At 35.7% G+C, this 10284-nt stretch overlaps 1 protein-coding gene and 1 long non-coding RNA gene across 3 annotated transcripts; one reads left to right on the top strand and one right to left on the bottom strand.

The window, feature by feature from the left end:
- Positions 1-6: 6 nt before the first annotated feature.
- LOC109588715 (uncharacterized) lies at positions 7-407 on the top strand. Its single transcript, XR_002188328.1, has 2 exons — positions 7-183; positions 243-407. It is a non-coding gene; the product is annotated as an uncharacterized LOC109588715 (long non-coding RNA).
- Positions 408-4636: 4229 nt separating this feature from the next.
- Positions 4637-9133, bottom strand: LOC109588716 (uncharacterized). 2 transcript variants are annotated; one of them, XM_020004833.1, is made up of 12 exons: positions 9033-9133; positions 8886-8976; positions 8750-8779; positions 8020-8084; positions 7808-7970; positions 7566-7659; positions 6922-7070; positions 6640-6849; positions 5469-5553; positions 5165-5221; positions 4967-5116; positions 4637-4916 (listed from the first exon to the last, which is right to left on the bottom strand). In XM_020004833.1, exons 2-12 carry the CDS (start codon positions 8909-8911, stop codon positions 4755-4757), a joined length of 1191 nt encoding a protein of 396 aa, XP_019860392.1. In that variant the 5' UTR covers positions 8912-8976; positions 9033-9133; the 3' UTR covers positions 4637-4754. The 2 variants fall into 2 exon arrangements, with proteins under 2 accessions (XP_019860392.1, XP_019860393.1); XM_020004834.1 differs by having other exon boundaries at positions 9036-9125.
- Between the last annotated feature and the right edge of the window lie 1151 nt (positions 9134-10284).

The following is a 10284-nucleotide window of genomic DNA, read 5'->3' as shown; positions in this document are numbered from 1 at the left end:
GATAAATGATTGCATGTATTCTGGTACCAGCTAATGAAGTGGTGGGTCTACTGTAGGTGATATTACCAACTGTTTGTATGCATTACAGATATCAGTCATATGAAGTTGGTGTCTGATGTCTTAAGGGTGCAGTCTCAATTTCAGAGTTATGATTAGAGATATTGTATTTTAATAGATCTTAATGTATGTTATATATTCTTGATTATTAGTTTCCCCTATGATTACTCTAGTCATTTCAATAGGTCATCTAGTACAATGCTGTCACAGATTTCGAAAGTCTACTTCTCCTTCATTTGCAAAAAAATTGCAACTCAGTTAATTTTTTTTGGTTCATAAATTTATTTTTTATAAATGCACAGACCATTTTCAGTGTTCAATGATACAATCATTTATAATTCGGAATTTAATTAATGTTTAGTTTGTAATGCGAAAAATTAAAATGAAATTTGTTTTTATCAAAAGAAACTCTGTGTTTCTTTTGGTAAGAAAAATTCATTTGCAAAATAAATAATTATAATTATTAATTTCATAATATTAAAGGTTTTTAAGGCCTGAAGCTATTATTTTCATATGCAGCCATCTTACTGCAGCAAAAGAATCAGCTACTTCATGAATAAACACAGAATTCATTGTCTGATGACAAGTTTTTCATCACACTGTGAATTGCTAATTAAACAATTTAAAAATGCCACGAAGGAAACAAAGTAAAAGATTTGAAGCTCTTCACAAGGCTAGGTGGACTGCCAGGACCGGATCTTCAACAGCTGTGACATCTACTTCCTCTACTATTATCACCGACAATGATGATAGAAATGAGGTAGGCAGCCTGGCACCCCGCACTTTTAATTGATATCACATCATAAACCAAGGTCTATTTACAAAAAATATAGACCTGAGATGGGTGTCCAATGATGTGATCATAATAAAGCCTGCCTGAGGGCTATCATTATAAGGTCTCCCGGCCACCATTATTGACTAATTAAATTTAAATACCTTAAGCCTATACTATTATTTGCGTCTACTAATTTTAGCGAAATCAGCAAAAAGTCATGTTTAGTGTTACTAATTTTAGCGTTTTTAACCAAATTAACTATAAATAATAAACCATTATAATCAATAATTATTATTTTGGCATCTATTTAATTTAGTGATTTAAAGCTCTCTCGCTAATATCGCTAAATTTATTAGACGCTAAAAATAGTAGGCTTAAGGTATATACAAAAATATAAACCTGACCACATCAAAGGATGATGTCATAATTATGAGATATATATACACTACTTATCAGGCAGTCTTATTTCAGTTTGACTGATTTTTCATCTGTATTTTAGGAACTTGATGATGTGACAGCTACGCCAAAGAGGGAGACTCAAAGCGATTCAGATGGAACAATGGAGGTCACTCCAATACATTTTCAAAAATATGATCCTGATTTCAACTTGGATACTCCTGAAGGACGCAACTCTGGTGAACTACCTAATAGTAATTCAATCTTTTTGGGTCAAGTAAGCCAAATGTGTAAATTTATTGATCAGATTAATTTAAGTTCCAAATGTGCCACGCCATTATGTCATGGTAAGTTAAAACTTGTTTGTGTTAGTATGATTGGTCAACAAGGTTGTGTTACTTTACAGTATGATTGTACTGGTTGTGCTGAGAGACGTGTTACTTTTGAGAGCTCAATTAAGCATGAGACTGAGAACTGCACAGCAGTTGGTCTTGCCCTGCAAGTTGCATTTATATGTTCAGGTGCAATGTATTCTCAATATGCTAAAGTACTTAAAAATGCCCTTGGTATGTACTGTGCAGGAAAATCAATTTATTATAAGACATTAGCTTTGATGTACCCTCATGTCAAGGGTATACTAAATGACATGTGTGAACAAGCAAAAGAATCAATGAAGCAGAAGAATGATAGTGAGCTTGGGTCTTTTAAGAATGCTGTGACATGTGGTGATGCTGCATGGTTGACACGTGGTTACCATAGTCAAAATGCTACATATACTCTGCGAAACTATCAAACTGGTGGGCTTTTGTACTACAAACATTTCAGTCAAAGAGGTAAGGATGATATAACAGGAGAAGAATTGTTTGAAGGCACATCAAAATCTGCAGAGGGATTTGGGGCTGAGTGGGTTTTTAAAAAAGCTGTAACTGATGAAATGAACATTAGCATTCACGTACAAGATAATGACAGTACTTCTTCAAAGGCTTTGCTTTCTAATTTTCCTAATTGCAGGATTATTTTGTGTAGTGGTCACATTGCACGAAATCATGAAAAGCGATTAAAAACGCTTGCTAAGCAAAAATTTAAAAAAAAAAGCCAAGTTAAAAAGTATGAAAAAACTCACCCTGGTATTGCTACAGTAAAGTGTCACTGCATGAAGGATGACATTGGTTGTTTTACTAATGGTTTTATTAAAGCAGCTAGGATAAACTTCTCTGCTATAGTTAAGTCTGTTGGCTGTGACCAACAAGCCTTTATAGATCGACTTCGCTCACTAGCTAAGTACCATGCCAAAAATGTGCATGAATGGGATGGTGAGAAATGTTTCTTTCATGATTTAACTGTGTGTGATTGTGGAAAATGTAAGAAAAGTGACATTACATGTCAAGGTAAGCCATATAAAACTAAGAATATTTTAAGCTGTCCATTCCATAGTCTTGCTTACGAGATTGCATGTGAAGCTGTTATTGATAAATCAAAACAAATTATTCACGAGGAGTTAGGTTGTTGCCACACTAGTATAATTGAATCATCTCATAATGTATTGCTGCAGTTTAGAACCAAAAATTTAAATCTACAGATGCTTCACTATTATGTTTCTACTTCACTTGGGCTTATACAAAGTAACATGTCCTGGATGTATGTGCACAAAGGGCCAGCCTACCATTGGTTACTTGATCTTTTTGACAGAATGAGCTTACCCAGATTCGATGGTATGGCTGAAGCATTAAAAGCATTAAATGTTTCTAGGTTTAAGTCTCTATTAAAAGTCAAACAGTGTGATGTTAAATGTAAGGGAAGAAGGGCAAGGAAAAGGCATAGGCAATCTGAACAAGCTGCACGTAAATTATGGGTCGAGCAACATAAGACATGTCACACGTATGGTAAGGAAACACCTAAATCATTTCGTAAAAGAAAAGCAAAACGAGATGAGATTAGTAAAAAAAAAGGTAAATTAAGCATAACTGATTTTGATCAAGATTTAGGCAGTGAGTGTGGCTCATTAGCTACAGAGATTGCCCATTCAGGTATAATAGATGATAATGTAATTGATCAGGGTACATGTAATATAATATTAAATGATAGCGATGATGATGAAAGCTTACTTTCTAGTTTCGATGATAATGATAGTAGCATTTTGAATAGCTCTGGTATAGATAGTGATTTGGAAGAGTTTATAATCAGTAGTGTTAAATGTACTTGCAGTATTGAAAAATCTTCACACCAACGATCATGCCCACTCAATCCTAGAAACCGAGGTAAGTCTCCCGATGTTGAGTACATCAAATCTGAAGATGCAGTGCCTCTAGCAATAGGTGAAACACCTTCCACAGACTGGATGAATGCTGCTGCTTTACTAATACAGGATTATACTGGGGAGACTGTTAGTATAGGTACTGATCCACTTAAAACTATTAAACATGTTGAAATATCTCCTTATATCTGTCATAAAATAAAAGGAGATGGCAACTGTTTTTACAGAGCTATTTCTAAAGCAGTAACTGGGACTGAAAAATATCACTTGTTAGTTAGATTAACAATTTGTACCTTTATGACCAACAATGCCTTAGAATTATCAAACTTAGTACTACCACACATGCATAATATCACTAGAGAAAATGCTGTGAGTGCAATGAGGGCTCATATACTACATAAAAAATTAAACCAATTTGGTACTTGGGCTTCTGAAAATGAAATTTTTATTGCTGCAACTGTGTTTCAATTGAAGATTCATGTTTCAGTACTCTCAATTTTAAAAAAAAATCGTTCTTGGTGTACATTTAAATCACTGTTTCACAATGAAGGTTGTCATTACCAATCCGACTTTAATATATATTTGTTTCATACGAATGCAAGAAATCACTATGATTTAGTTGACTTCAAACTTACATAGTTATGATAATTTGCTTAGCTATTATGCTTATTTTTGTATAAATTGATCACTCAATTTGGAAGGTTCCGACTGCAGCAAATTAACATCAGCTTAATGCAAAGGTAAAATATTTACTCAAAATAAACTAAACATGTTTCAATTCTCTTCAAGTTAGGTGGGTAGCAATGCAGTACTACCTCCACGTGGTGCTACCTGGGGTCTCCAAAGCCATTAGGCTGCATGGAGATGCTAAAAGTACTGCCACTACTGACATGTTAGGGGTATTTCAAAGCCAATATATTGATTCTCCTGACAGCATTTTATACATTCATTCTTGTAGGACATTAAGTTGTTGCTACAAGCCTAAACTGGATGTTGAACTAGATCATAACTAAGAGCACAGTGAGATTGAGAAAGAGAATGTACAAAAAGAAAGATACCTGGTGGTAGCATTAGATGATAATGATGGTAGTGATAGTTGTATTATGGCAAAAGTTTCATAGGGCTGGCCTATATACATGTAGGTGCAAGATGAATACACTTCAAACTTATTTTAGCGATAAAAATTATTACTTCACAAATTACCAAAAGTAATAACAAGGTCACATGATGAATAATTAATAAGGGTCACTGTTAACTTCACATTCCTTCCCTTCACTTTGTATCTAAGATTATGTTGATGACTGAAAATATAGCCAAACACACTGACTGCAGAACTCCTCCATCAAGAATGTTATGAAATTTAGACACAGAAAAATGGACAGTCGCCTCATCTGTTCCAACTGCTCGATTGATCCGTCCATATGTAATACTAATCTATTGGATGTAAAGCTACATAAAATACTATCAGCTGCACAATGACTGACCTTATCCCCTTCAATGTATAATCCAAGCTGCTGTTGATTGTTCTGAACGGATACATTTCTGATGAAAATGCCCAACATATAAAAAAGTAATTGGCCCACATCGCTTGATTGTGGCCCTGTAATGGTAACCAGTTCTTTCACATGCTTATCCTAGGGAAAAAATCATATACATGCCACTTCACTTCAATCTACTAATACCTCAGCAGACACAATGGTGAATTGTCGACAATTCATAAAAACAACATCAGGAATACCCTATAAAAATTGATAAAATTACTTAAAATATTGAGCGATATACACTGTACACATTAACAGAGAAATGACAAGTTATAATATTGAGGGTCAATCAGTATGTGATGCATGCATTTATTGATAATGAGCTAGGACATGCACTCAATAGTCATGTGAAGCTTATTCTGCTGGATGCATTATAAAAACACAGAAATTTAGAAAAGGGATATCGAGAGAGACAGGGCAAGAGACTTCAATAATGACAACTTACAACTAATAAAACAGTGTCATATGTCCCTGGTTCTGTAAATGAATAAGGTGATTCACTTGAAGGACTTGAATCTTCAGTAGGCACACTAGACCAGACATTAATGTAATACCAAGCAATAGAAATTTAACACTACTACAATTAATATTACTTAATTGATACAACCCAAATGTAATATATTGTATTTCCTTGAGTAAAGGCCACTTTAGAGTACCTCCCTCAAATACATCCCCCTGGGCCTGGATAAGCAGCAAAATAGCCGCTGCCCTTAATACTATTCAAGTAATAATTACTATTAATCACAGAGTAGTCACACTTCAGTAGCTGCTTTATCCTATCAATACTGGTAAACTCCTATATATTAGCCAATGATATTGATCCTATTGTTATATATAGGGTAATACTAATTTTAATAATCACAGTTGCCTCCCTCCTGTGGATAAAAAATGAAACAGAACCAGCGGCTTTTACTCAAGGAAAAGAGTGTTGCTATAATATATTACTATTTACTAACAATAGACACTTAAGGCGGATTTACAATATGACATTAGGCCAGCGTACCGTCAATTTTTAATCAAAAGTGTGGGCGATTTGACCTTTTGACGCATGCTTTCCGCTGGAATAGAACCAGATTCTATTCCAGCGTCAACGTAACGTCAGGACTAGCGTAATATTGTAAATCCGCCTTTAAGGTAAATCATCATTGCATTCTGTTGAGGTGGAATGCTGCAGGTACCTTAACTAATGTCATAGGCGGTTGCAGGCCTGGGCATAGGGGGCAATGCCCAGGTTGACTTTTTGACCAATAATTATATTCATGATTCTGGTGTGGGCATCCAGTATAAACTGTGGTAGTTCAACAGGCTTCTTTGTTGTTTTATGCTAAGAATCCATCTCAATGAAGTTATAGATCAGTATTTTCCATTTTCCTTGCAAAATTGTATGGAACCACACCCACTAATTATTGATGCCCAGGTCAAACCAAATTTCTGCAACCGCCCATGACTAATGTACCTTAAACACACTCACACTTATAGACACTATGAACTACTGTAACAAGCAATTACTATTACCATCAGTTAAAAATGGTGTAATACTATTAAACTTCACAATTGTCTATTACTACTACTTCAAAGCATGTAATCTTTACTATTATCTATTGTTATTACCCCACCTGGACTCAGAAATGTGATCAACTTCACTAGGGGAAACTTCATCTTTTTCCGGCTCCACATGTATAACATCCAGCTTTCTCAACTGCATCCGGTTCGTTGGGCTCCTGCTGCTATCACTGGATGAATCAAATGACGGCTGTGTTAAGGACTGTTGAATGTTGACGGCAAATTCAAAGCCACCTACATCGCTCGTCAGCTTGGGAGTAAAGCTACAAAAACCAAAGAAATACACGTACACACACACACACACACAAAAAAAAAAAAAAACTAATAAAACTTACATATCGCAATGCTCTCCATGTGCAGAACACAAGCAATAAGCTCTCACCGTCTCCATTAAGGAGTATGTAAATGACTTTGCTGAAGCATTGTCACATTTACTTATAATCATGCTTCGCAAATTAACAGCAAGTCCCTTGATTCCTATGGGCTATAAACAACAAGTGTAACAGTGTAAAAATATTCCTATAATTGTTTTCACCACCTTGCATGTACAGCTGGGTCCCTATTAAGACTTATGGAGGTTATCCCTACTTTCTAATGCTTCTAAAGAAGTCTTTAGACAGTATCTCTATATTCTCATGCTGTTAGAAAGCGCATAATTTTGTTCTGTGTAAGCCGCCATTTTGTTTACTGTGACCACATCCACTACATAAATAAATGTGGGCAGGTGGTTGCTAAGGCTTGTTATTACTCCAATATGTGTATAAAACTAGAAGTAGTATAGTATATTAACATACAATCATGCATTGCACGTGGGTGAAATCAATTATAGGACGACCTGGAGGCTACGCCCCCAGGTCGTAAAAAGTTCTAAGTATTAAAATGTTTTCTCCACCTAGAATTTTAGCAGCTACCCTGCATCATAAACTTATTTCATGAAACATCTTTAGAAATAGAAATTAAAAATCTTTTAAAAACATACCACATTGTCAGGTACATTCCTGTATCTTAAATCTTCCCAGGCAATGCTCTTCAAATCTTTCATCAAATCATTCCGCTCTCCCACAGACTTACAACTACCAGATGCAAAATACATGTTAACAATGAACATCACAACATTCAAAGCATATTGGATAACAAAGGCGAGGTTCCATTAAAGGATCTTATACACAATAATATTGTCCCTGCTATCCCACAAACACAATCTAAATTAAATAAACTAACTTGAGGCATTTAGTTGGGTAATTTAATGGACACGTCTTAAAAATGTCATCATCTATAGAGACATTGCCAGAGATGAACACTTTATTATAGTGAAACTTTGATGTGACAAGAAGTTGCCTAAAGGCAGAAAACCGCTTAAAGTCTGTCGCGGAGTAAGTCAAATCTACATGTTGAAACAAAAAGAATAAATTAAAATTAAAAATAGAATATACCAATGCCTTTCTTCTTCTTAGATAAAGGGCCTTTCCATGTTTGGTTTCTTTTAATGGCTTGATACCTAATACAAAGTAAAGTAAGCACAAGCAATAACAAGGTATTAGCTGGTGTCAAATTTTTTAAAAACTGATTTTACCGTTAAATTTTTATTATATATATCATATCATACACAGTCTCGCCACGCCCCTTTGCTACCTGCGGAGAAAGGGTCTGGAGACACTCACGGTAAAAATGTGTGCTTCATGCAGAGAAATCCACGTCCCAATCAGATTGCTCAAACCACGTGTAGGACAAGTAGTCATGTGACCGAAGAGCTCTGTTTAAGACAAAAGAAGAATGAGGACCAAATAAAGGAAGGAAAGAGCCTGTAATTCTTTCTCAAAGTTTAAGAGCAGCATTATTATACTCCTTACTACGACGCCATCGCACTTATGACGTAATAATAATGTCCCGTGATTACAATAAAACGCATCAATAAAAAGTAAATATTATGGCGCTCTGTAAAGAGCTGCTGCTCTCAAATCTGCAAGAGATGTCCAAGAGGCTTTATCCTTGTCTTATTCTAGCTGCAAAGCATCTCTTTCAGCTGTTTTGACTGATCTGGTCTTCTCTGTCACATTATGTAGAGCCAACCACGTGGTTTTCATTGCACACATTTTTACCGTGTCTCCAGACCCTTCTTCCGCAGGTAGCGAAGGGGCGGGGCGAGACTATCATACACATTACCTCCTAGTTGACGTGCTGGGGTCACAATCCCTATTAGAGAAATAACAAAAGAGTCATACAATTATCATAGTAGACAAATGTTGTGAGTTTTGATCATGCAGCATAATCGTAGCTATAGTCATACATTTAAGCTTACCGTCTAGAACGATGAAAATCCTCCATAGGCTTACTGTCACGATGACTCAGTCCTGCCAGAACTCAATATACACGGAATAGCTATAGCAGGTCTATATTAACGTCACAAAACTCAAATAAGAGAGATGGATTGATAAGGATAACTAACCGCAGAAATTAGAAGAAGAACAGACGACAGACACTAACGCCAGCCAGCAAGCAAGCACTCAAAGATGATCTACTACGCATGCGCACAAGTGATACCGTATTAGACCAATTCCTTTTTATGTTTTTTTTTAATCATAATATGGCGGTCGAAGGGATGATCATTACAGAATGAACGGGACATTTTATAACCTTTTATCAAATTGTAAAAAATATTTTTTAAAAGGTAAAATTTTTAATGCATTTGTTCCATTTCAGTAATGATAAAAAGAAGCAAACCTAAATACCCCAGTCCTGCACCCTTAACAAAAATAATGATATTAATTATGTATACAGGTTTCTGTATGTATATAATGACACGTACAATATATCATGTATAATAATAATAATTAATAATTAATAATAATAACAATACTAGTTATTATTATTCGGCTAACTAGTTCTCTTCTTCTTCTTGAATATGTTAAATAATTGTCCAGTCCCTTTTCCCTTTTCCTCTGTCCCTCCCAATCCTTTTGAAGCCACGCCCCATAGACACTCTTCCAGAATCCGATGACAGAAATCAAACTGTCTCTGATTGGCTACGAGCCCTGGCCTCTGACCCAGTAACCCTCTAAATACAGAGTCTATGATATTAGGATCAGCATCAAACAACTGAGGAGTGTCTGGCATGTTCAACAGCTCATAAGCTACTGATACAACACCATAACAACCAGCCCTGCCTCCTCACCCAATTCATACATGTTCCTCATATAGGGGACCCAATTCATACATGTTCCTCATATAGGGGACCCAATTCATACATGTACCTCATATAGGGGACCCAATTCATACATGTACCTCATATAGGGGACCCAATTCATACATGTTCCTCATATAGGTGACCCAATTTATGTTCCCCTAATATAATGAGTGCACTCATAAGGTTGCCCATACATACCCATATACACATGGTTAGGTTATATCAAGAGATACATACTCTTGGTTGCATTAAGGTAAGGCTATCATCATCTACACATCAACACCATGTTCCTGTTTGAAAGACTCAAGGTCTTACAGTATAGTATCAATAGTGTCATGTATTAACCTTTCTTTGTTAAGGTTTCAGTACCAAGTTCCTGTTAAAGGTTGAAGCCCATTCAGTTAGTGTTAATATATATTGTTAGTTATCATTACAGGTTGGGCAGCAATGTAGTGCCGCCTCCACGTGACACTGCCTGGGATCACTAGTGGTTACTACTGCTAGTGATGCTAAG

This window comes from Amphimedon queenslandica, unplaced genomic scaffold (genome assembly GCF_000090795.2).
Source record: "Amphimedon queenslandica unplaced genomic scaffold, v1.1 AMPQUscaffold_11911, whole genome shotgun sequence".
NCBI classification, from domain to species: Eukaryota; Metazoa; Porifera; class Demospongiae; order Haplosclerida; family Niphatidae; genus Amphimedon; species Amphimedon queenslandica.
The sequence above is the reverse complement of the archived record's forward strand: the minus strand, read 5'-3'. Positions and strand labels throughout refer to the sequence as shown.

Excerpts from the sequence above, each read along its gene's own strand:
- LOC109588716 (XM_020004833.1), bottom strand. The coding sequence starts at position 8,911 with ATGGAGGATTTTCATCGTTCTAGACG. Across the intron at positions 8,780-8,885 it reads GATTTTCATCGTTCTAGACG|GGATTGTGACCCCAGCACGT; the intron begins GTAAGCTTAAAT and ends TTTCTCTAATAG. Across the intron at positions 8,085-8,749 it reads CCCAGCACGTCAACTAGGAG|GTATCAAGCCATTAAAAGAA; the intron begins GTAATGTGTATG and ends ACTTTGTATTAG.